We start from the raw sequence: 27,123 nt of genomic DNA, 5'->3' as shown, positions 1-27,123 counted from the left end.
GTTTCTTCAAGAAATGTGACATTTGACTGGCACTGATGGTCCGATTTGATCCCGTGATTTTTCTGTCACTCTCTTTTTTTTTTTACAGAAAGCTGAGCTTTAGCCAGCAGTGACGACTAATCAACTTCAAGGCTAACCCCCCCCCCCCCCCCCCCCCAAAAAAAAAAAAACACTGAGGAAAGAACTAGCTGTTCCTCAGAGAAGAGAGAACATCGACTTCTGTATCCTCTTCTTCAAGTTTATGGACTACATGTCGACAGAGAGAGAGGATACAGTTTGCACGCTTTGAAGGAATCAGGTTGTGAAATGGTGCTGCAGCACCTTCATCCCTGGAAGCCCCACTTCAAAAAGTATGTATATTTTCTTTTTATATTCTACATGTAGTCCATGTTTTTGAAATATAAGTAGGAAAGGTTGTTCTGAAATCAAACTATGTCATGTCATGAAAGTATTTTCTTCTGCATGTATTCTGTCTTCTGCAGCTGAACTGTGCATTACTTTCTGTTATTTTAACCTTAAAATGCTGTTTCTAATTCATTTGAGCTAAAGTGCTGAGCATCTCTTTCTTTAGAAACTCACAAAGCTGATTGACAACAATAACAATGTTCTGAATATATTATTTTACAAAACTGGTCCATCTGACTGGGTGAAAAACAATTCCTTCCACAGAACAAATGAAGGTTTTATCAGTCCAAATCTCCTTTGTTCTCTCTGTATAGCATGAACGAAAATAACATCTATTCAAAGATGTGTTTTGTATGTCTGAAATAACACATTCATATTTTGCTTGTATTGTACAAAAGGGTCACAGAAAATAGAAATAAAATCCTGACCATTTGATTTGTCATAAAGCAAAGGCATTTTTTGCGGGGGCAAAGCGAGGACATTCTGACTCTTTAGGACTATAAATATCTTCTAGTGTTGTTAAATAATCTTCTGCTATACTGAACATTGATTAGCCTTTGTATTACATCAACCATTATAAAGCTTTAACCTACAATAACCTCACTTTTATTTGTTAAATGTATACCACTTGAAATCAAGTGTCCAATTTCTGTATGATTCTTTCATCCCTCAAGCATTTCAAAAATAGAATAATAATTGGCACGTTGTTTGGCCGTGAAGTATTAAAATCCTGAGACCTTGTCCCAAAAGCAAGAGGACACAAAGCAGCGTAGCATCTTGATTCTACCTCTGTCTGAAATAGTGTCAGTAATTAAATAAGCGATAAATGCAGCCATTACACAAACTAACACTTATAAATGGATAAACAGTGAGCAATGAAGCTCCATTATCCCCCTCATTTTCTCCTTTTGGGCAGGAGGCCAAACAACACAATCAGCAAAGGTTGCTCTCAAAGCAGACACACTTTAAACTTGTTGCTACCGGTGAGTTCTTTAATTGTGGACTAGCTCATGATAGAGTTTCCCATGTAATGTTAAACAAGCTCTGAAAGTCTTCTCTGGTTGTGGAGTATACATTAGGGGGTCTAACTGTGATGAGCATATGTTGGTGTTTTGGTCAAGCTTAACTTTGCATTGCAAGTTTGGCTGACTGATTCTGTGTTTCACGTTTCATTACGTGCACAGCAGAGACATTTGTAGGCTATAGGATGGGCTAGTGCCAAAAAAAAAATCATGTGTTGTTTTCTAGTGGGCTCAAGCTTTATGTTGCATTTGGTCTATTCCGTCAGAGATGTAGATTTTATATAGATTTAACTTCTAAATGAAACATACATTATATTCAGTTTTTTTTTTTCTTCAGACGATTCTGAGCACAATTCAGGGGTGGAATTTGGATCATTTGGGGTCAAAGAAAGTGAATATTTTTTAAGCCTGTGAGGCATTTTTTACTTTAATATCCAAACACTCCTACAGCTTATATTTCATGCAGGAGAAAAAACCCCCACACACATACCGAATAGTAAGAGTTAAGTGTACACAGCACAGGATCTTTTCTGAGCCCTGGAGGCGGCCTACAACGATTTTCTCATATGGTGGGAAAAAAAAGAACACATACAGCTTCAAGAGCGACAACACAATCTAATCTTTACTTCATTATTACAAAAACCTGAAGAAAACCACATCTGCCTTTGAAAGTGCAATCTCATCTCACAGTCAAACATTATTCCCTCACATCCACTTACAGCTGATATATTTTATGGTTCTGTAATTAATTTTCCAAGTTGTATTACTGCTGTAATTTTCCTTTGGAAGAGATTTTATCTGACAAAAGTGGATTTCATCATAAAAAGCGAGTATTTGTTTGCCTTTCGATTTCAGTGTGGATGATATAAAGACTGTTTAGAATAGGATTAAGCAAATGTTGCATAAAGGAAGAGGCAGATATTGAGGGAAATGAGGGAGAGCAGCTGCTACAGATTGAATGCTCGGGAATAAATTATGTGGAAAAAGAAAAAAAGCGCAGATGGAAAGATGAAAACATTATGATATCGAGTCTGTGTAGACGATTTAGGACCAGGCTTTTTTTTTGAAAAAGATAATATAAACAGGTGACGGGTCAGACTAAAGGGAAAAGGAAGATTTTTGAAGGAGTTGTAATGAAGAAGCAAAGAGAAATTAGGTCTCCTTCAGCTGCTTCATCGTTCCCACAAGCCACATACATGAGCGAAGAAAGCGTGACAGGAAGAGTGAGGAGAGAAACATGTTTCTTCCACACTGAAAAATAGAGCTGACCTTATTTCACATCAATGCAAACTGAAAACATGTTGTCCTCAGACAACCAGGCAGTGTGTTTGTGGAGGTGCACAGACGTGTTCATTGATTGAGACCAGAACAATGTAAGATTTGGTGTGTATCTGTGGAGTGGGGTTGTAGATTACATTAGCAAGATGCAGGGAGATAAGTTAAAAAGCGGATTGGCTACAACATGCCGAGATCCTGAACCAGCAAACTATAAAATTATTATTCATTATTTACATTATCTTGTGCTTCCAGTTCTTGTGGAGTTGAAGTAGGATGTAAATTTTGTTTTTAAATGTTGTTGTATCCAAGGACAAATTAAAGTGCACCCATTAATATTCACAGTGTAGAGAAACCATGAGGTTGGACACATTTGAGCTGCTGTTCAGCCAAGATAAACCTGAGAAATTAAACTCAGTGAATTAATGCTTAGTTAATTAGAGCTCACTGTATACTTAGAAAGTTTTAAGTTTTATCTCATCATCACAACAAGACCGCACCAATGTCTACATGAGGTCATCATTTTGTGATAGACTTCCTTTAGTACTACATGTGGGCCCTGCATAGACTCATACACTGTATTATACACAGGTTACTTCTGTTATTTCTCATTACTTTTCATTACCATATTTATCTGCATGTTCTTGTAGAAAGTATTGATCATCTTAATTGCAAGGTTTGCAGTAGAAATAGTTCCCTACATGTCACTAAAGGTAGCAGATTAGTAAGAAGATACACTTCTTTATTTTTCGTGGAGCTCTTAACCCTTTATCGGGTAAGTGACTATTTTTGGTAATTTCTGTATACATTACATACTGTATGGCCAGCCTTCTGCACCTCAGTAAGGTCGAGTAGTATTTGATCCTCACTTAGCCAATCAGAAGAGATCACCCTATGCCACTGATCCTGCTATTGTGGTATTTGAACCAAATATGGTAACTTTGTCAATGTTTATTTTTCTGAATGACATCAAAATTTGTCACAAATGTTTTAACAGAAATATTGTTCTGTTATGTCCCCCAATAACACTGAGGTTGAAGTTTTGAATTTCAAAGTATGTCAATGAGTGCCCTATAAAGGGTTAAATGGTAAAATGGTAAATGCTATTGAGCCTGCATAGCACTTCTCTAGTTTTCTGATTTCTCTAAGTGCTTTTATACTGCATGCCACATCTACCCATTCCTTGATGGCTGTGGTTTCTATGTAGTGAGACCATCAGAATCCCATGCATATGCATTCACACGGCGTCGACACAATTCGAGGTTAAGTTTCTTGTCCAAGCACACATCGAACATGTTACTGCAGGAGCTGGGGATTGAACCCTCGACCTTCCAGTCACTAAAGTTTAAAAAATATCAACTTTCAATGTGGAGAGAAACAACTTTCCTGGTTTAAACACAAGCTACAAATAGATGTCTTTTTTGTGTGATTATAATGCAAACACACAGGCGCCTGCTAGAAGTCAATAACACGTCGGGCTCTTCAAAATGGAAAAAGTGCAAAGAATGTTAACTTTTAATGTGAACATGTCCATCACTTTAACCCAGACACACAACAAACTGTAAGTCCTGTTTTTAGTCTGAACTATAAAACAATATTTTTGTTCCTTTAGTGCTTTTCCAATTCAGTTTTGTACAGGTTGAATAAATTGTTTTTGCAACATCGGATTTACACATATTTAATAAGCAAACATAACACAAAAAACTAAGACTTTAGGAACGATAATTCTCTCAGTATTTGATGATGTGAAAATTGGTCGTGTTAACAACTTAACAGTGATGGCAGCAGTAACAGCAGTAAAGGGACTTCTTGCACTCAAAAGCTTATGTTTTTCACATGATTTAGCAGAGGTGAGATGGCAAGCGTTTCTCAGTTTTTCATAGCTGTTGGATGTCCAGTATGGCTGACACATGCAACCTGACAGGCCTGTAATGGTGTCAGGGATCCACAGAGCTTTTTCATTGTTATTACAAATTACTTTTCCTCTGTTGTTGCTCGAATCTCGAGGTTTAATTTTCACCCTGAAAGCACAGCAGTGTCATGTGTCCCAGCTTCCCTGGCCTCCCACTGCTCTGTATTTATATTGCAACTTGTCAGGGTTGAATTCAAATTTTCACCAATTAAGCTAACCAACCTCCCTCTCTGCTTTTCTCACAAATAAAAAAAATCCAATCAGAGTCCCAGCTGAAGCGTGACAACCACAGCCTGACTTCTTGACTTTAAGGCGGAGGATAAATTTGCCTTTATAAGTCCCATTTAAAATGATCAAGTATGTTTTCTCAAAGCAGAGGAGCCATGCTCTTCATGAGTATAAACTGTTTCTGCTATTTTATGTAGCAGTAACATCACTGGGGAAAACCAGCAACATTGAAATCAGCACAACTGATTTGAGAAGTCAGCGGGCTGTTGATCAAAGATTGAATTATGACCACTGACACAGACTGACACATCTAAAGTTTGTTTCCCAGCTCGTCCGCTGAGCTCACTGTATCATCCACTGCACAGCTGTTACACAACAGCAAACCTCATATTAAATAGCAGGACCTTTATTTGAATAGATTTATAGATCACATTCTGAGGCATACTTTGGGTTAGTAGTTCTTTCATTAATTAGCAAACCAAGGCAGGGAGAAGGTAATTACTTATATTGAAGTAGTTGATTTAATTTAGGAAGTTTTTAATAGTCGAATTTATGAGCTGCACTGAAAAATAATTGAGTAAACTATAACGTTACTTTGATTGATTAATCACATGTTGTTAAAAATGTTCAAATTAGTTTCAACAGCATGTGTTAATAAAACTTGGAAATGTCAGATACACCAGTTACAGTTAGCTTAATGTCCGTCATACAGAGGCTTGAGTTCTCGACTCAGCTGCTCTGAGTTTTTAAAATGATTTAAAGAAATACTTTCTTGCATAATTTGGAAAATAACATTTTGTTAAACGAATTTGATTCGTTAAGCATTTTTGAAGTTGTGCTATTCACTTTGCCGAGCAATGCATAGCAGTGATTTAAACTTCATGCTAACACCAAAGGAAACATGAAGCAGGTACAAGCTGTACTACCTTACTTCAGTGTACTAACATGCCAAAATTTGACAATTGTTCAGGTTAATAGAGTAATACTTCCAATAGAATGGTAATTATAGAAATACAACACTTTTCGATTTGAACATGTGCTCAGCTCCTTCTCTCCTTGGAACTTGTCCTACAAAGTTGGGGGGGGGCATTTATCAATTTTCAGTTTGCTGCCCTCAAAAGAAAGCTTATTCTTGCTGTTTGTTGTTGTTTTCTGATTTTTGGCAAAGCCTAACATCCAAATGCACTTTTCTACAAAACAAACTAGTTCAGTCCAGTTAAGATTGCAGAATCAGTAATACCTCTGAGAAACCTGCTGGATTACATGGGGTCAGGGTTATCACACTCAACATTTTGACCATAAACCCTCCAGTACACCTTGTTGGCATCATGTAAGCCTTGTTCTTACCTCTGTACACAATACAGGAGCATATTGCTGCAAGGAGCTGCAGCCCTTTAGTTAATACTGTCAGGCTTTACCTGTAATCCTGCTGACTTGAGGAAGAAACACTGAGGAGAAAGAAATTGAGGGGCAGCAGCAGTAGCAGCTTTTGTGAAGAGGATCAGGTATGGGCCGGTAGCCCAACAGAACATGTAATAGTGCTATAAGGATAAAACATGTTAAAGTGCCGTAGAGCTATACTTCAAGTCCTTTCAGGGCCATGTGAGCTGCATAAGAAACAGCAAACAATAATCCCTGAGATGAAGGAGCCCACCAACTATGAATTATGTGAGGCTCTTTAACGCTGCTCTTCGATCTCTATTGCTTTGTCCCAGCATTTGTGAAGCTCATCACAGCAAGATGCACCTGTATGGCATGACTGTTTATTACTCTGCCTAATAATTAGCGGTATTGTGCTCTATATTAGTTGACATTCTTCTGACAAGACATTTTGGATTAAAAGGCAGAATTACAGGAGGTAAACAACGCACACTAATATGTATTTTGAATGTATGTTTTGGCTTAGTTTGTTAAATCCAGATCAGAACAGATGTGAAGACAGTAATTTATTCCAAAAGATGTTGATCTTCTTTAGTTGTACATGCAGTGGAAGAATTAATGCTCTTGTCATGTTTTTGTCTTTATTCTTTGATTTATAGACTATCTGACAAAAATAAGAAAACAACTTTCATCTGGAAACACAAATCTTATATATATATATATATATATATATATATATATATATATATATATATATATATATATATATATATATATGTCACATTCACAGGGTTTTTTGTCAGCAGCTCAGATGAGAAACTGCAGAGTGCAAATCCAATCACTTCTTTATCCTGGCAAGAAAAAAAGAAGGTGCCTAAACCTAGCGAAAACAACAACTTCATATTATTCACCTTAGCATATTTACCTGGCAAGTTTCAGAGATGAGCAGATGATAAGAAAGTTAAAGCGATTGTAATGCATCCCTCATCCAATGATTTATAATTATGATTTATAATAAGCCACAAAAGCAGTGACTCATTTACTTTGAAAACATGCAAGGGGATAAATACAGCTTTATTCAAAATACTTGAACGTCATTTGGTGATGATGACAGTTGCTGTTTATTTCACATAATCGTAACAATTATGACCATAAGCGTGCTTTCATAGAAGAAGTAAATTGCTGGGATTAAAATATTTCATGTTTTGTAGTGCATATTTGTTTGTTTCTTTGGGGGGATTAACTTCCATTTTTTTATCTCCATGTTTTAAAAGCATAAAGATTATAGTTTATATAGCAAAGGCAAGATCTCTTAAGAGTATTACAAAAAAAATATATTCCACTTCGCACAAACCAAACCAAACTGCCTCTATGATTATCCCAAAATAAATAGTCCATCCTTTTCTGGCTTTTCTTGTTCATTTTTTTTTAATCCATCTCATCTTCCCTCGATTCATTTCTATCATCACTATATCCATCATGTTTTGCGTCATCCTTTCCCCTTTCCACATGTCCAATCAGTAAAATCTAAAATACGATCCATTGACATGTAAGATAAGCTGTGGGCCACTATTATCTTTTCTTTTCCATCAACAAAGTGGATTTCCTGATACTGCAGCAGACCCTTCGGTCATCCAAAATCCAGTTTTCCAGATTTCCAAGTCCTGTCCCTCTGTGGTGGTCTTAATAGGGAGATGGGATTCTGAGGTCTTGCTCAAAGCTGCTTTCTGTCACGCTCTTTCTCTGTTTTTTATGTAAATCGATCTAGTCTTGGGTTCCAGTTTTAAATTGGGGGTTGTTGTGTGCACTGTACTCTGCCTGAGGCGGATGGCTGTCTAGCTAACACATTACCCCACATCTCTGCTCCACTCCCCCCTGATAGCTGAAATGTAGACTACAGTATTATAGATTGTCCTCATGTGGGTTAATGTTTGCGATGTGGTCATCATGCATGGGTAGACAAACATACAGTGCCTTTGTAGTGGACACATCCACACACACAAAGCGAAGTTTTGTATTTTTTATGCGTTTACATTCTCTAACGGAGGAAGAAAAATGAGCAAAAAACCCTGAAATGCCTGTCTGCCATTCTTTAAGAACCTGCCTAATCCAAAGAATCGTGGCTCAGTATGCTCCATTAATCCCTCTGGCTCCCTGCACCACTTCAATCTCACACCACATCTATCTTGTTTTTAAAGAACTGACCCAAATACTCCAGTGTTTGAGAGACTCGCTGCTCAAGCTCCTGGGATTCAAAAGTCATCCATTCTTTAGCACTACTCTGCCTGACACACACAAAAGCACACGCACACGCACACACACACACACACACACACACACACACACACACACACACGGACACAGTTAAGAATGCATGTATGCGTGCACAGACACACACAAATGTGAAAAGACTAAAACCTTGTGAACATTTCCAGCAATGTGTAGCCTTCTCAAGCTTAAACTGATAGCAAGCTGCACAATGTCAATAAAAGTTGGCAGTGTTTTAAATATCCGACTGGAAATGTAAGTCCAGTTTGCAAATAATTGTGAGACAGTGGTGTTGTTTATATTCACATCTATCCTTTATTGGAACTGTTTCAGCAGTTCCCACTTCCACCCTCTTATCAAATGGATCCATATAGTAAACTATGTTTGAGGACTGATTGTCAGCATGATTCCTTCAAATTTTACTAATAGATTTCTGTAATAATCTGACCTGTAAGGTTTATAAATTGAGTTTTAAATGATCAATATCTGGATAACAATTGATGAGAAGCACAACATTGTTCAATATTTGCAACTGTAAACTCTCTCATGAAAATGTATTTTTACCACTTGGAGAGCACTAACTAAACAGAAAGTTGTCAAACTTGTTTTTCTTATAACCTTCACACTTCGTTTCAAATATAAAATGTTCTCTCTGTGTTTTTGTCAAGCATCACATTCTGTTGCTGCCAAAATCTGAATTACAGTCAGCCTGCAATGATGTCAGACATCCATTTCCCAAAGTTGAATGCCGTTTTGCTTTAATAATGTTGTTTTGTGTTTAATATGAAGTTATTCCCTTTAAGGCTTTGTCATGAGAATGGTGGTCCTCCGACATTGTTTTTAGTGGAAGTAGCTGCATAAGGGTCTGTTTGTGTGAGCAGAAAGATAAGAGAGCTGGCTTATGTAACTTGCATAAAGACATGCCTACATTTTTTGACATCAGAGTGCTGCACTTTCTAATGTTGAAAAGATGTTATTGTACAGGATTTTCCCAAAGCTGTTTGCACATCAGACACACTTTCTTCTGCAGAGGCGTACTTGCAGCTTAAATGTGACCAGAAACATTTAAACTCCGAAGCCCAATTCAAATCATCATTACATTAAAATAAATAGGTAAAACCCTAAATGTTGCTCATATGGAAAGGCGAATAAATACTACTATTTAATGGGAGATTTTTGGGATCTTTGGGATAACTGGCTGACTGACTGACTGCAAAACGTTAGATATGTTAGGCAGCATCAGTGGTCATAAGGTTGTCTTTGATCAATCCTGCTGGTTTCTGGAAAGAATTAATCCAATTTGACCTGACAAACCCCATGAAGAATTACTTGTAAATTTAATCATCCCTGACCAGTCAAAGCTAAGGGCTGGGTTATAGTTTGTGGTATTTTTTTTAGAGTGAATCATCAAAATGGACATCAATAATGCTTGTCAACAAAATTGTCATTTTTTTTTCATAATAAGTGCGGCATAATGGCTGTGAATATATTTTCTGCAAAGTAAACTCCCAATACAGTTGCTATTTATGTGGTTTAGTAGCTGTCTAACTTACACTCCTGGGAATCATGTAATCTGCATGAGAGCTGACTGGCTCTGGCAGATCACCTCGGATTTGTGAGAAAATCGATACTACAGCCCGACTGTAGCCAGACTATGTCTGCTGCTGTGTGGGCCTTAACGGTTTGACTAATGGCTCAGGCTATTGAAGACAGTGATGTGCTCAAGTTGTCACTCCATCCTATTTGCTGTTTCCAGATCTCTTCAGTCAATTATGCACCTTCTGTTATGACATCCCACATTTAAACAACAAGACGTGATGCCAATCGAGTTGTGAGGACATCTCATGCAGACTCCAATGATACAGTTTTGGTGGCTAATAGTCAATTGGTTAGCACATAATATGTATTATTCTGTAGATTCTATCTTTTCAATTATACAAGTAAATGGACAAGGAATGATTTATGTAGTAGTTTTCATGAAGATTTTTTTTGTGCCACGTGTTGTCCTGACTGCTGTTGAAGACGATTGTGACTCTGTGATAAAACATGTTGTTCTTTCTTGATAATGAAAAGTATCTTCAGCTCTGTCTGGCTAATGCAACCCTCTGCTGGCATCTCCTAATGGAGTTATAGAGCATCTCAAGCTTTCTTGAATAATTTAGAAGAGCAGAATATGCTCTAGACTTGAAAATTATTCACAAGGTTTTATTTTAAATGTAGGATGAGATTACTCAATTTCACAGTTGCTTTTGCTTAGACTTAGCATAGTCTTTTTTTACATTGAGTACAGGAAACACTAAAGTGTAGTAATAACTGTCTTTAATCTTTAAATCTTTAATTACTGTTTTTGATGTACTAGTTGTTGGCTGTGCTATTGTCTTTTTGTGTTTTTGGCTTTCAAGTAGTAGCAGAAGGCTATGAGGAGCTGGATGATGGGAATCCACACAAATCCATCCATGTGTTCAAATTTCCCATTTGATCTGGTTTATTAACTGTGGAAACAAAACAATCTTGGTAATTAACGGACCTTTCAGCTTTGCTCCTGTTGAGATATAACTGTTATTGCCAGTATCTAACTCTAACATTGTTTTGACAAATAGAATCACAAGGTAGTGTGTGAAGGTGAAGACAAAAATGTGCCAATAATCACCTGGTTTGGTTTACGGTTTGTGATACTTAACAAACTCATGCATACCTAAGTGCTGACTATTCTTTTTCTTTCTCCCTCAGGGTGGAGGTCACAGGATTCCAGCTCACCCAAACAATTTGAGGATTGACAAAAGACCTGGAAAAGACAGAGTGCTAATGTCAACCAGAATGGCACCAGTAGGTGTGGTTAAACTCCGGGCTCGGCTCTTTGTGCTGTTTTTTTGCCTGACACTATGTGCTGGCATGCTTCAGTTTACTGCAGCCACCATACAAGGGTACATTGGGGACAGAGACATGATTTGCCCATCTGTATGCAGGTGTGATGAGGACTTCATCTATTGTAATGATCGGGGCCTGAGCTCCATCCCATCACTGCCCCCTTCTGCTTCTGTCCTCTATCTACAAAACAACCACATAAACAACCCGGGTTTGCCCACCTCACTGGAGCATCACCTGGCTGTCCGAGTGGTCTACCTCTATGATAATGAACTGGATGAATTCCCCTTGCACCTGCCACCATCTGTCCGTGAACTGCATTTACAAGATAACAACATAAGAACCATTCCTCGTAGTGCTTTGGCTCGGATGCCCTTGTTGGAGAAACTCCACTTGGATGATAACTCTATTTCCACCGTCAGTATTGAGGACCAGGCCTTTGCTGACAACCCACGATTGCGGCTACTTTTCCTTTCACGCAACCACCTGTCTAGTATTCCCTCAGGATTGCCTGCCTCTTTGGAAGAACTTCGTCTTGATGACAACCGAATCTCTACGATCCCAACCCATGCCTTCCGGGGTCTGGCCTCACTCAGATGTCTTGTCTTGGATGGGAACCTTTTGGCAAACCAGCGCATTGCAGATGACACATTTTCCCGCCTGTCCAATTTGACAGAATTGTCCCTTGTCCGTAACTCCCTACAAACCCCACCTGTCAACCTGCCCAGTGCCCACCTGCAGCGCTTGTCTTTACAGGAAAATGCCCTAACTCATATGCCACGAGGTTCATTAGATGGTATGCATAGGTTGCAGAGGCTGGACTTGTCAGGAAACAACCTCACCACCCTACCAAGGGGGCTGTTCAAAGACCTAGATAGCCTGGGACAGCTACTGGTGCGAGGTAATCCCTGGCACTGTGGATGCAACCTGCGCTGGCTGTATGACTGGCTGCATGCTCGGGGTAACTCCATCACTGTCAGAGGTCTCAACTGCCATGGGCCTGATAGGGTCCGAGACATGGCCTTAATAGACCTCTCCAATGAGATGGAGGAATGTGAGGTGGTAAGGACTGCAGGGACCAGAGATAAAATGGGTGGCGCTGGGATAGATAGTGTTACCACTCAAACCCCTCCACAAGGCTCCCTATTTACCCTTCGCTCAAAGCGACCTGGCTTTGGTCTTCCTGACTCTGGCTTAGATTACACTCTCAGCAGTAGCGGTGTGGGGAAGAGTCTGGCCCTCAATGTAAAGCCTCTTTCTCACAACAGCGTCCGTGTTACCTGGAGCGTGGCTCAGCCCAGCTCTTCGTTCAGGCTTAGCTGGCTTCGACTAGGCATTGGTAATGCCATGGGATCAATCACAGAGACTCTGGTACGTGGCGATCGTCGAGAGTACCTACTTACCTCCCTGCAACCTCGCTCCAGCTACATCATCTGCATGGTGCCCCTCCCTGCCAGTTCAGAAGGGAACAAGGTTACTTCTGGAGATGCTGACTCTGATGAGGCTCTGGTTTGTGCAAAAGCTGAAACTTCAGACCTCAGCCCAGTGGAGGATGTGGAGGATGAAAACTCACCGCAGATGACAGCGCTGCCCCTAGCAGGGATTATAGGTGGGGCTTCAGCCATTGTATCTTTGGCTCTTATTTTTGGTGTCTTTTGTTGGTATGGACATAGGACTGGACATTTGTGCCCTCGTGACCACTACAAAAGGAGCAACTCTCGAAAAAGTAAGAACTATGATGATTACATTGAGTCAGGCACCAAGAAGGACAATACCATCTTGGAGATCCGTGGGCCGGGGTTCCAGATGACTCCTATGGCAGCTGGCCAACCAATGCCGCCTAAACCCCTAAGGGAGGATTACATCATTCATACCATATTCCCCTCCAATGGCACTGGCCTATACAAGGGTGTCAACAATGTTTCCGATTCAGGACATGGCACCAACCGTGGTTATAGAGAAGGAGGAATCCCAGATATAGACTACTGTTACACATGATGTACTGTACCAGATTCTGTCCACAGTGTTATTGGTAAACTGTATAGATGCACAATTTCCCTTCGCATGGACACTTCTGGAGCACCCCTCTGTGCCTTCTTCTTCTTCTGGTCTCCCATTCCAAATCACCTGCTGTTCACTGCACTGAAAGAACTATATGTGATTAACTGGATCTGAAACCTTGTGGGAACAGTTCACTGCAGGAAGCCGCAGCCGGTGCCCCAGGTGTAAATGCACAGCTGACTGTTTCTTCACCATCTTAGTAATGGTCTGTGTATGTTTTGTTTTTGCTTTTTTCCTATGACATGTAAGCAAAGAATGTATACACTGTGGAAAGGTCAAACTTAGAATAGGCGGAGGTAGAGTTTCTCTTTCACCGACAAGAGCCACAGCAGTCAATTTAAAAAAATGAAGCAATTAGAAACTGACATTTTTGGTACTCGTCCCTGCTCACCGGTCAAACAAAGTATGACGTATTATCAACTCATTGTTCAAAATGCCTCAATATATTGACGTGCCCTACCAGCTATCCAAGGAAAGGGCTTTGTAAAGCTGTGAATTGTTCTATTTCAAACATCCCAATAACCACATGTCTTAAAGCAGGCTTGATGATATTTTCAGCAGTTGGCAGGCTGAAGATCTTATCAGGGCTGGTCAGCCTCTGTAATACCTCTCAAGATCATTCACCTAAGATCAGTAATGTAGTGTTGTATCAGACAAATTGCAGCACAAGCGTGTAGATAATTTCCTTAGATACCAACTGGGCTGTGTTTGAAAAATGCTTTGCTATTTTTATCGGTGGTTTGTTTAGTAATAAAATCCTGCACAGCTTTCTTTATTTATTTATTTATTTATTTAGTTCCTTTTGTGATGGTATTTTGTCCCTGCCTAAATTAGTTTTTCTCGTTTTCACCCTCATGTTTGTCAGTACTGATGAAACCCAGATTTGACAAAGACAGTGAACTTCTTTCATCCTAATAACAAAACAAAAGAACTGAGGAAAATATCCTGATGGCTGTCTCCAGGTTCATGTTTTCTGAAGTAAAACAGTGAATTATAAAATATAATTTGAAAATTAGACCCCATCCAAAGACGACCATGTCAATTTTCTAAGATGATAGACACCAACATCACTCCCTTGCCTGTGTTCTTTGCCTGGGACTTCAGTTGCTTTCAAATTGTCTCCTCTATTCATTAAGCAACAATTGCATTCGAAGAGCATCTGGACTGGACAAAATACCCAACAGACTCTTGTGAGTGGACCTTCAAATGAGGGCAAGAACTGTGAGTGAAACTGAGGAAACTCAAACCGAAACACTGTTGACCTGCACTGTGGAGCAGCAGCCAAGCTGCAAGTGGGTGGAAAGACTGACCGGGAAATTTGGGGGATGGGGTGACTACTCAGTGAGGTGAGTTCATGGATGTTTGTTTTAGCAGTGGTAAAAGGCCTCCACTTATTCCACCTCTTTTATTACGGAGCAGCACTAAAAATGTAAATGCTACAGCACTTAGGAGGGAGCAGGGATAAATGTTATGACAAGCACGGGGAGACGAAGGGTACGGAAACATCTCCAGGCACTGGGAAAGATGCAGAATTGATGGCTCTGGCACGGTGGTGTTAACCCATGCATAAATCTGTTTGTCATACTCAGATTCTCCCCTTGGGATTAATATTATCCATCAGTTGTTTACCACTGTGTCGCTTCCAGAGGGGAAACCAACTGTGCTTCCTTGACTGTTCTGTCCGCTACAGTTTTACATTGGTGTCAGACAATATTTCAGTGGAATGTATATTTTATCTCGCACCCTAAATCACTGGCTTGAACAAATAATATCAAACTGGCCTGGCTAATTCTATTTTGGAGAATGTTGATGTAGTGTAATTATCATTTTGCAGTGGATCTATTCAAAACACAGAGTTCTCCATATGTATAAATAAAACCATGGCCACAGCCACATGAATATTTTTTCTGGTGAAATTATAGAAATTTAATGGTGCCATAACTTTGCGTAAAAAAATAATGTGAACTTGAGATATGTGTGGAATTTGCTTTATAAATTCATCTTCAGAGGGGATCAATAAAAAAGTTTTATAATCTTGTTATTTCTGCAACCTGTCATTTCACCTCAAGCCTTTGCAGGGTATTTTTTACATGGAGTTACTGGAAGGAGATAAAACTTCCACCTTCTCACATTATACCTTCCCAGGAAATAAGCTTTTTATGCAAAATTAGACATAGATATTGTCTTTTTTATGATGGCCCCTAGCAGCACTGGGATTAAACTATTCCAATTACAGCCTGGTGCCAAATACTCAGAACCAGCAGAGATTACAGGATGAAGCTTGGAAGAGTCGATGGGCTGCAGCAATCGCTGACTTTATGTTGATATGCAGTCTGGGACTCCAGGAGGCTGAACAAGCCAGGCTCCACGGGTATAACTTCATCAAAATACTTCAGATAACATCAGCCTATACTCAGTTCAGCTGAGATACTTTGTCTGTGAATCAGCTTGATATTTTTTTGTTTGTCTAAAACTTGTTTAGCTGATTTAGTGAAGGAGAACAAAGATGTATAATTCTTTTTCAAATAAGTACGAATAAGTTTATAAAAACTGAATGTCTTGGCTAAAACTTACGAACATGCTAAAATTTAGAATTTAATTCCCATATCTGGCTGAAAGTTTCAAAACAGAAGTTTTCTATTATTCTTTAACCCCACAAAATAATGATGTTTCAGCGTATTGACAAAGCATGCAATTACATATTGACATTTTCACACCACTTGTCGGCAAAGTCAAATAACGGCTAAAACAGCCTGTGAGGTGCTGTTTCATTCTGCATATTCAAATCTTTGCACAGACTTGTTCATGTTCAGGTATCAGAATTTACATCATGTGAAACATCCAAACATCAGCAGCTCATGGCATTGTCATTAGATATTTAGCAAAAAACATCAACAAAATAATGCACTTAGTTTGTATGACCCGTGTACATAGGCTGCAGTCCTCAAACCGTGCAGCCTGGGTTTGAATCGCTCCTGTAACCACGGTAACTTATGCTGAACACCTAACCTGTTCCGGAGCAAGTTATGTTGGAAATAAGAGATCAAGCTGTGAAAATCTCTGCCCACTGACCAATCAGATCTTTTGATTGTGGAGCTCCTGGAGCTGACAGCTGATCAAAGGGGGGAAGGACACTTTCACTGATATCCTTCAACAGAGATTGAAAAAAGCACCGTAACATTTTAGTTGAAGATGTGCAATTACGAATATTTTCTTGTGGCTTTGAATTGTATTTCATTAATGTTTAATGTCTCAAAGTCGCTCTGCTTGTGATGGACAGAGCTGCAGTTTAAATATCACTTCTCAAACCTGTTCTACTCTCCACTTTAAAGAGTCAGAGCAACACATTCAGTTCAGAGAAGAAACAGGAGTTATTATAGTCAGTTGGTGAACTAACGATGGGACAAATATAAAATACAGTTTTTACTCACAGATTTAACTTTTTCATTTGTCCTTCCTGCATTTGTTACTGCAGCTGTGTCTCTTGGGAGCCTGTTTGTCTTAACGTATTTATATTGTGATTATAGTTTGTAGTTTTTGTAAATATAATGTTTGTAGAAATGACGATCTGCTGGCGGCAGACGTGGTGATGATTGTGATAGGTTAAATGACGCTAACTTCACCCCTTTTACGTGAACGTGCTCTTGGCAACCTTGGGTTGACGGATCAGGTTGATAACCAGCTTCGTAGGACTGATAATCACGATTTCTTATGGCAGAGTTTGTTAAGCCGGATCACTCTCTCTCTGTCTCTCTTTCTCTCTCATTTCCGATCCTAGCGCACTGTCCTGACTCTCCTATCCTGACTGAACGTATTAATGAATAATACAAATAAAGAAACCAAATTGTTTATCATCAAAATCTAATAAACAAAAACACATAGTGCATCGCTTCAGTGTAAGACTATATGGAAACCATACATGAAAAACCCTCTCGGAGTCCAGATTGCTATTGTAAAGTTCTGTTGGGTTTTTTTTTTCTTCATTTTTTGTGAGTACACTATTTCATATTAAAGTATTACTTTACATTTTCTGGGAAATGGATTTACCATCCACTAATGTGTTCTGGAATGAGTACTGTCTCTATTTATCTTTTTCTATTGTGCAGGACAAAAAAAGGGAGATTTGCAAGTTTCATTACTGCACGCTGTAGACACAGAAACAACAGATCACATTTAACTACTTCTCTTGTAAGCAGTGAGAAAATTGATTGAGTACAAATTTAGAATCTGTCAGCAGCTTTTGTAAAACCACAGAAATGTTTTGTTTGGCTGTGTCAGAGGAAAGCTATTTTCAAATGTCTGTGGCAGCAACAGTGAAATTACGCGTCATAGGACTAAAGAGGCACTGAGGAGAATCACCAACACTTAACTTGAGGTACAACAAGTTTAACTTAATAAGGATGTCGATCTCTTCTCGTTGTTTGATTGCTATTGTTTAATGTAATTTTTCTTCTCAGATGCATTTTGAAATTGATGCCATCAAACATTTGTATAAATCTGCATCCTGCTGCTGTTTTCTCCTGCCTCTGCCCATGGGAGTGTGGTAGGTCTGTTAGAGATTTAATGAGTATCACCACGGATCAACAATGTAACTGCTGTTGCAAAACATTGTGAACAGTTTGTAATGGCAGATAAATTCCTGCCGCAGAACAACAGAAGTTGATTAGATTATCTGTCTCTTAGCATGCCAGAGCTGTGAGTCAACCCAACAAAAGTTAATTAACTTCAAGGGTGACAGAAATCTGAGTTTACACATTTATAATCAGTTTATAAGGATCTCTCAGATTCTTAATAATAAGCCAAAAGGGAACATCAGTAAATCCTTTTATTTTGTTATGGTTGTGAGGTATATATTGTTTCAAAAACAAGCACATGACCACATTTTAAATTTAAACTCCATTCAATTATTCATTTGGTTTGGTATATGGATGAATAGTAGTTTTAAAATAAATAAGAGTTTACAGTTCAGAAAAGGAAATAATTGTCTCTCTCTTCAGGCAACCAGGGAGGGCGTACAGTAAGCGGAGTATAAGTCTGATAAAGATAGCTGCACAGTGTAGCCAGCTTTAAATGAAGTTCAACATTCAATAAGAACAGGTGAACAGTAAACAAGGGACCCTTTACAGTCAGATCGGTACCCTTGGCACCAAAACAGAAGAGTAAAGTAGGATGATATGGATCCCTTATTTTGGTACCATCCCAACTTTTGAAGAAAGGGATTCGAGTCAAGTCAGCGTCTGCACATTGGAGAACAATGACAGCTACTTTAATGGCTTTGTGGCTTATTTTGAGTCACCAGAATTTCCTCCTTGGGGACTGATAAAGTATATAAAATAAAAAATAAATAAAAGTTAGTGTCTGCACATCGGAGAACAACACAGAAAACATGGCGCTACTTTGACGCTTATTTTAAGTCACGTTTGTCAGGTACAGCCATAAAACTTTGGACTTCTCCATATTGAAGGCTAGCAGCATTGTGTACCTGTGTGTTTGTGCTCATGCATGAAGTTTACCATGCCTGAGCACGGTACGGCATAGTCACACTGGTCAAACGAACTGGACTTTAGGGTTGAAGCGGGCTCAGGCTGAGTACTGATTCCCAGTGTGATTGCGCCCTCAGAGGGCAGAACAAACATCAGGGGGAGTGTCAGCCACTTGGGGGATTATTATGTTATTTCCCTTTGTTGTGTCAAAAGGGAAAAATCTCCAAGCGTCCTATTTGAGCGCGCATTTTCTGAAAAATGAAGCAGGCAAAAGACGGAGAGGATTCACTTTTCTTATAATCGGGTTTGTAGAGGATCGGGACACATATTGGTGTAAGATAACTATGGGAAAGTGTATTTTGTATAATATATTACTTTCAGGTTATGTCATTTGAGTCAGTGTCAGTGGCGGCTAAAGGTAAGTGAAATGTGACATAAACTGGAGTGGTGTTTTCCTGCCCCGGTTTCTTTTCTCAAATTGGGACGTCAATGGTTGCACACATGATGCCGGCGTGCACGGATGCAACGGCTCTCCCTTTGTGTACTTAATGCAAGTTGTTTGTAGCTGTGGTTGCCTGTGTGTTTTTTGCACTTTAAGGTGAAGCATTTCTTATTTTATTCTACAATAAACAACAGAAAAGGTGTAAATTTACGTCTTTATCATCTTATGTACCAACATTTTCCCCAACTGTCCAAGTTGTTCTATGGTTAGAGTCAGAGTTGGCAAGGCTGATGAAGTGTCAAAGTTGAGTGGCATTATTGGTAATGTAGGCAACACATTTTGGAGTAAAAGAAGAGAGCATTGAATAAAAAAAAGTATCTCCAGTTTGGTTGTATAAATTTGAATATCATTTTTAAAGAGAATACTTTTCTTAAGTCATAAAACATGATGGTTGACCTGAACCTGATGGCTGTCTCACTCACAGAAGCCAATTTATTGCAGAAACTTATGGAAAAGTCAAAAAGTTTTAAGTCAGTCTTCTGTAGAGCTAAGTCCTGCTGGAGATGAAAACACTTTCATCAGAAATCAGGCAGCTTTTGTTGCCTACAATCAGTGGGGATAGGAGGAATATTTGACTGGGATTGCATCAAGAGCTCTTTTTTCTACTACTCGCCTTTGTCTGCAGAAAGGCTCATTCTGGCTTCATGGTCGCTTAGAATGGCTTCAGTGCCAACAGTACATATGTCTCTGCTGGTCTTGGACAGCACACTTCCCCTCTTGAGCACCTTTTGTGCTCACAGAGATAAAAGAGTATCTTATTGTCATGGTCAGCCAGGTCACACTCAAATAACTACGACCTGGAGGTTGGGCTATAACCTATTTCTTGCCTCACTGCCGCACGATTTAAGACCATTCTCTGTAAATCTTATTCTACTGTGAGAAAAAGAGTGGGGTCAGTAAAATATGAGAAATACAATATTGGAAATGAGACAAAAGGGGGGATATTAAAGAGAAAGAGATTGCAGGGATGTTGGCAGTGGGAGTCCCAGCAGAGCCTCATAGCAGATGGTTTTTTTTTTTTTTTTTCTAATGAAGATAGTTTTATAATGTTTTTCCAAGATTTCTAAATAAAAGGTTGATAAGATGGCATTCTGATCTTGGATAAGCCTGATATAAAAGAGCATTGATTTTGGCAGGAGCGTCTTGTCTGAGCGCATCAGATCCTGAGATGACTTCAATGAAAACACTTGCAGTACTATTAATTTAAGCTTACACGTGTGTCTGGGTTAGCAACATCGACCCCAAATACATTTTAATTTGACAGAGCAATGAGGGACCTAAAAGAAGAAGCTGCAGCTCATTACTAAAGATAAGACCCTTTCTTACTTTTCTCTTTTTTCATTTGTAATCATAAAATCTAATCTCAGGGCTTGGATCCCATGTGGTATAAATAGAGAAAACTAAATAAGGTCTCAAAATACCCTCCGTATCTGGAGAGCAGATCACACAAAAACAGACACAGAACAGACAAAAAAAAAGAAAGCAAAACAAAGAGAGAAATTACATCTATGCCTAGTCTTGATCTACCATGTTGTGTTGCTATACAGAATTAAGCACAAGACTTGTGACCATGCTGAAAAGCCTACGATTTTTTTCGGTTGGACTGCAGTTTCTCTCATGACACTGGCTGTGCGCAGACAGCCTTGGGATGTGAAAAAAAATGGAAGCCAAACATAATCCTTGTCCTTAACTGAATCCCATAGTGTGAAAGTCAACCTCGACATTTTTTATTGTCATTACAGTTTGTGATCTTGGACTTGTCCTGGCTTTATCTGAGCTCCAATTACTTAATCTGATTGGTTGGTGAAAGGGTAACAACACGTACTCACTCAGATGGACGGATGCAAAAAATAGTTTATCTTTCGGTATTCAAGCTCTTACAGTGTGTACTTTTCACTGTTGCCCATTGATTTTTCTCTGACATCCTGAATTTCTTCCCTTCAGACATTTTATTGCTGCACTTTGATCCCAAAGTAATACTATACCAGGCTTTTCCTGTAATTCTTTTCTGCTTCTGCCTCTGGGCTGTGTCTGTGCATGGCAACACTTAAGGGATAACTTTACTTTAATCTGCATTATTTTAAGCAGCGCTATTGTTTCCTTGTTTGCCACTGATTCCTCCCACATTTTTCTCTAAATTAGCCAACATAACAGAGAAATAAAGAAGACAGATTGTTTGTGTAGGTGTGAGAGATATCCTCTTAGACTGGATTAAAGCAGGGTAATACCAAAGACAAATTTGTTGCAGTGCAAATCTATTGTAGGAAGTCTGACATCTGTATGAAGTGCTCTATTTATTCTGAAGTAGTTGTAATCACCGTGATGTGGCTCAAATTACTAAGGTGGTGCTCCAGACTGGAATAAAATTACATTTTGTAAAGCAATTGAGCCTTGCTGGGGTTTTTTTTTCAATTAGATTAGGGGCAATTTACAGGTGGAGTTATGCTGGATGAAAACAAAAACACATTTTCCATGATCACTCAATAAAACTAATACAATTAAGAAAAGCTTCTGTGTGGGAAGAATTTGTGCAACTTGGTCACCCTTTTTTCTTAGCGTGAGTTGATGGTCTGTGTGTGTGTGTATGTTTGTGTATGTGCTCTAAATTTTAAGGATTAAAGAGCCCAATTACGCATTGCTGCTGGTATCTGATTTTAATTATTTCATAAAAATTTCAAATAAGGCCACCATAGGCTCATCACGTCTTTCTATGGCAACACCAGAATTGAATAGTATTTTTCTTTTTTGGTCTGTTGTTCTTAAAACAATTTGAACCCACTCCACTATTATCAGTAGATAATCATTTGTCTCATCATATTTAATTTGTTTGATTATGTGAATAATTGCCTCTGAATGACACTGTTTTTTTGATGGTTCCAGTAAGAGGAGAAAAATAAATATTTTGTAGACGGGATGAGTCATTGCTTTGTGATTAACTGCACACTGTGGGTCAGATTCTTTTCAATGAAAGCAATTTAAATGGCATAACAATACAATGAGCACTCAAAGTGTTGTGGAGGTGAACTGAAACATATATGATTTTAAAATGTCTCACAATCACAAACCATCTTTGAGCAGCTACTGTTTTTTTTGTGCTTTTAACATCATCAAGCATTAAACTATAACCATGTCGAACATTAAAACTGCATTTGTAACTTATCTGTTCAGCTAATAGATTAATGTAATACTCCACAATTACTTGGAATAAGGACCCAGCATTTCCCTTAACATACTTTCTAACTTATTGTATTACATTATCATTTATCTTGTTTTATTGTCTTCATGTAGTCCTATAAAATCTGCCATCCTCTGTATACAGACACAAATATGCTGCAAAGCCATCACCATACTACTGCCCATTGGTGGTAGCAGTAAAGAACACTCACAAAATGGCAGACGATAAATAAATAATGACCTAACATCACATCTACTGTTCTATAGATACACAGTTTGTTGATAAAGCCAACAGAAAAATACACTCAATTTAGAAATCTATTGTCAGATAAGTGTTGCATTCTTTTCTGTACATGACACAATGAATTGACTGCATGGTGTTCGGAGATCCTGGTATAGTGTGTTTTTGAATTGATTAACATAAAAAGAAAACTACTGTACCTCCCTTCCTGGTTGTCAGAAGAGGAGACAATGATTTCCAGTTCCTTCCCCCCGTAGACATTATCTCAGCTGCAGACAACACTCGTACCCCCATGATCCCTCAACCAACCAATTATTCACTCAAATATAAATACCCCTGTCTCAGACCAGCCACTTTCATTCTGTGCAGATTGTCTCATTTATGCAAAGTCTAGCTTGGCTAAGAATGAAGACATGACTGCTGTGAGTGTTGTCAGTTGTTGCTTGTAAAGCTAGAAATTACAAAAGGGGTCCTTTCATACCTGGATCATTTGAAGAAGTTGTTCTGGGACAGGAGCGCTTCCCACCCTGGTCATTTCTTTTGGACATATGTGAACACAGTAATTGCTCTCTGATGCAGAACAAAACAAGTCAGCCTAGATCGCCTAGAAGAGCTGATCTCAGCTTGATTCTAATTGAACCATTGAGTAGTTTGTTAGCAGTGAGAACGCAAATTTCCCAGCAAGCAGAACAAATGACTAGTTCACTCATCACAGTATTCATAGGATATTTGATACATCGGCTGCGGCTATGAGACAGAAGAGGATGGTGATGGATGAAGATGGATGAAGATGGATGCATGATGCAAAAAGCCAGTGTACATCCTGTCAGATATTATTTACAATTTGTGGCTCTATTCTGTGTACTTGGGGATGAGAAGGATTGGTGTAAGGCGTAGAATAGGTCAAAATGCTCCAGCAACACTTGTCAGAAGAAGATCAACTTTATCAACAAGTAAACCAAATTTAAACAAATGGTAAATGGTTTAACAAAACCTAAAATGTAATAACTGGTGGATAATGTAGCAAAATGCTGAGCCCAAAACATAATAACGTTTTACCCAAAATGTAACAAGTTGTTACATTATCATGATGTATTTTTAAATATTTTGTCTGCACCATGTAATTTTATAATATATCCTGTAAACTCAGGTAACATTTTGTAACGCAAACTGTTAAAACCTTCCTGTTCAGTGTAATCATCCAGGCTGTCTCAGTGACTCTCAGGTGGGCCTTTTTCTTTCATGAGTTTTATCTTTGAAAACTCTCAGTGGAACTACTGTTACCAGGCCATGAGTCAGAGAAACTGTTATCACAAATTCACAGTGACTGTTCATCTTATTATCAAGAGTTATTTTCTCTCCGCGACAGTTCCAGTGAAGTGTTCACTTTTAATCTTTTGAGATTTGAGCCGTGCTCTTTTTCCTTTTCGACAACGACATTCTGATCTAACACCTCAGAGGTAGGTAGTACTGACACATCTTTCTAATGGCTGGTCTCCCTCAGCGCTGACTGAATGCATCCATTACACTGTCAAAATCATTGTCATCACATGTGCAAAAAACAACGGCTCCCATATATTATGCCCGAACAATACAAAACAAAAAATGTTGTCTTTATGTAAATATGGAGAAACTTCACATATCTCTCTCTTTAGTCTAAGAAACACTCACCCCAAGTTCTGAAAATGATGCTAAATCACTCACTACAACCTATCATTAAGATTTTCCTTTGTGTTATGCAGTAGAGTTTTTTTCCCCCGCAGTGGAGGGAAATTAAAAAAAGCAGACTGCTGAAGGAGTCCAAATGAAAAAACATTTTGGGGGAAAATGGTCGACAGAAATAGATTATTCTCTTCAGCAAGAGCTAAAGGTGAGAATGTACCTGTTCTGTTTTTGTGTTAGCTTCTATCATTCTGCCAAGTGACTTTATGCCAAAGTCATTTGCCAGTCCGTCTCCTTGTAGACTCTCATGATCTGCTGTTACTGATAGTCACCAAGATTGGCCATTCATGATGAATCTGTCTTAGAAACTAGGCGGTTTGAGGCCAAACTAGTAAAGCTCTCATATTACATGATAAGCTAAGAGATATGTTCAGCAGCGCTGACCAAGGTCTATCACCAGATACATCCTCCAGTCAAAAGGGGTCATATCTTATATAAATCTGCCCAAAATTACTGCAGTTCAAAACCCTGACTTAACCTTCCCTCTCTACACAATTCATGTAAAAGCAGAGGTAGTGGGCATAATATCTATAAAAATTAATGGGGTTTCAGCAGGACAGATGTCTTTGCTGCGTGTTGACAGTGACATTGAATGGTCAAGTTCAATTCAAGCTCAGTTAAAACGGTCCTACTATAGCTGCTGGGCGATGCGAGTCACAGATGGCTCACTAACTCTCAGACAGCTGCTGGACATTACATCAAACCAGACAGTTCAAAGATCACGGCCAACAACTAGCTTTTCTCTCCTCCTGTCCTGCATAGGAGTAGACAGCACAAAGCCATCACTGTAATATACATTAATCAATCTGCGACTGGTCTTCAGTCTCACTTATAACTTTTCAAAAGGAAAGCACACCAACTACAGGACTAAAGATAGCAGGTCAGAGTCTGATTTTATCAAGCACACAGAGTGAGTCAGTACACACCTGGAGCATCAGCAAGATAAGACATCTCTATCTAATTTTGTCCCTGTAAATGCTGTCTCAATGTTTGTAAAAATGACTTAAAAGAACATTTTAAAGACAGTTTTACTGGTGATGTGTAAATAAAATATGCAAGTATGTATTTTTTGGACAAAAATAGTCTCTAACATTAATTGGTGCCTTCTTCTGGGTACTTGCTAGTTAAGAAACTCTCATGCTCAGTACAGAGCAGTGAGATAGAAAATGTGACTCATCTGGCCTAATTAACACTAACACGGCAGAAAATATGAGCCTAGTGCTCTTTTGGCGAGCTTCAACATATCCTGTGTGCTCTCAGGCGTAAACATGTAAGTACAAATCCAGTATCGAAAAAAAATCAAAGAATTGGTTCAATTTCAAACAAGACAGACTTAGGTGGGGTCGCCGGTGGAGCAGCGGCAGTGCGCGCGACCCCACGTATCGAGGCTCAGTCCTCGCGCGCGGGCGGGCCGGGCTCGCGTCCGGCCTGTGGCCCATCTCCCGCATGTCTCTCCCCACCCTCTCCCCCCCTTCCGACTCTATCCACCTTCCTCCCTCTATCATTAAAGGCAAAAGACAGACTTAGGTAAGACTTTACAGTTATTTATTTCACAGTTTAGGAAAAGATAACTATGCATTGCTTTTGACAATTAAAATCTGTCATGATGACTTCACTCAGAGGAGCCCCCCCCCCCACAGTATAGACACTGGTCGTGGTGGTAATGGAAGAATGCAGGATGTGACGAGGAGTGGGTTTCTGAGGCTGTATCTGAACTCTGCTGAGCTGGAATGGAGGTGACTGGTGCAGAGGAGAGTAGCAGTGATTGCACTGAAATGACAAACTGATAGCGAGAGAGAGAGAGAGAGAGAACAAATTTTAAAATTCGACCGTGGCAGGATGATTGGTCAAGAGAGGTTTGGGCAGAATCTGGTTGGATTATTACTGACAGAGTAAACATTCAAAATCATCTCATCACCAGAGCAGGGAATTGATGAAAGTGGAAGAGAGGGAGTGACTACGTTAAATGAAAACAATTGATTGAATGTGTAAGAGAGTCATCTTGCTTGAACTTGTGCTGAGATCTATTTCAGTTCAGTTCTCAGAGGCCCATGTTGTTTAAGACTAAATACTCAAGCAAACAGTTAACTGAAGACCATTAAGTTTGTTGCAGTGATTCACTTGACAGCCACCCCCTGACGTTTAAAAAGTGACATAAGGTATCATATGAATTTGTAAATAATTGATTACCTGCTAAACTAATTAGATAATCATAGCTGTTCTTCTTTAGTTTAAAGCTAATTAGCTAATCTATACATGTTAACACATGTTACATTGAACCAAGAATGCAAAGATGGTAAAGATTCTCTATATACCCTGTCATGAATCAATCATAGTATGGGTGGGAACCCTACTCAAAGCATTTAACATGTCTTTGTCCACTATGAGATCCTTGTTGGATCCTTGTTCTTATCTCATGCTCATGGGGGATCTCACATTGGGGAGTGTCGATTCAATTTACTGTCTCATAAAGTGCGGCCCTTTGAGATTCAGACGGTGATTGCAGGTCATCCAGAGAACCAATAAAAGCTGAGTGCCCGGATGGGGAGGTTACCTTCATCTTCAAATAGAGCTTCACTCCCTTT

General features: G+C 39.1%; 2 protein-coding genes across 7 annotated transcripts in view; one reads left to right on the top strand and one right to left on the bottom strand.

Annotated features, from left to right (window-relative positions):
- The window catches only part of flrt1a (fibronectin leucine rich transmembrane protein 1a), a 75,879-nt gene extending 60,422 nt beyond the window's left edge, over positions 1-15,457 (top strand). For all 3 annotated transcript variants that reach the window (XM_079356637.1, XM_079356635.1, XM_079356636.1), the window contains exons 2-3: positions 89-350; positions 11,221-15,457. In XM_079356637.1, the coding sequence (XP_079212763.1) occupies positions 11,296-13,353 (2,058 nt within the window). In that variant the 5' untranslated portion in view covers positions 89-350; positions 11,221-11,295 and the 3' untranslated portion in view covers positions 13,354-15,457. The remainder of the gene's footprint in view (positions 1-88; positions 351-11,220) is intronic.
- spata22 (spermatogenesis associated 22) overlaps positions 1-27,123 on the bottom strand; it is a 277,137-nt gene that overhangs the window by 94,571 nt on the left and 155,443 nt on the right. The gene's annotated exons all lie outside the window — the stretch shown is intronic.

Source organism: Symphodus melops, assembly GCF_947650265.1.
Source record: "Symphodus melops genome assembly, chromosome: 11".
Classification (NCBI taxonomy): Eukaryota; Metazoa; Chordata; class Actinopteri; order Labriformes; family Labridae; genus Symphodus; species Symphodus melops.
The sequence above is the reverse complement of the archived record's forward strand: the minus strand, read 5'-3'. Positions and strand labels throughout refer to the sequence as shown.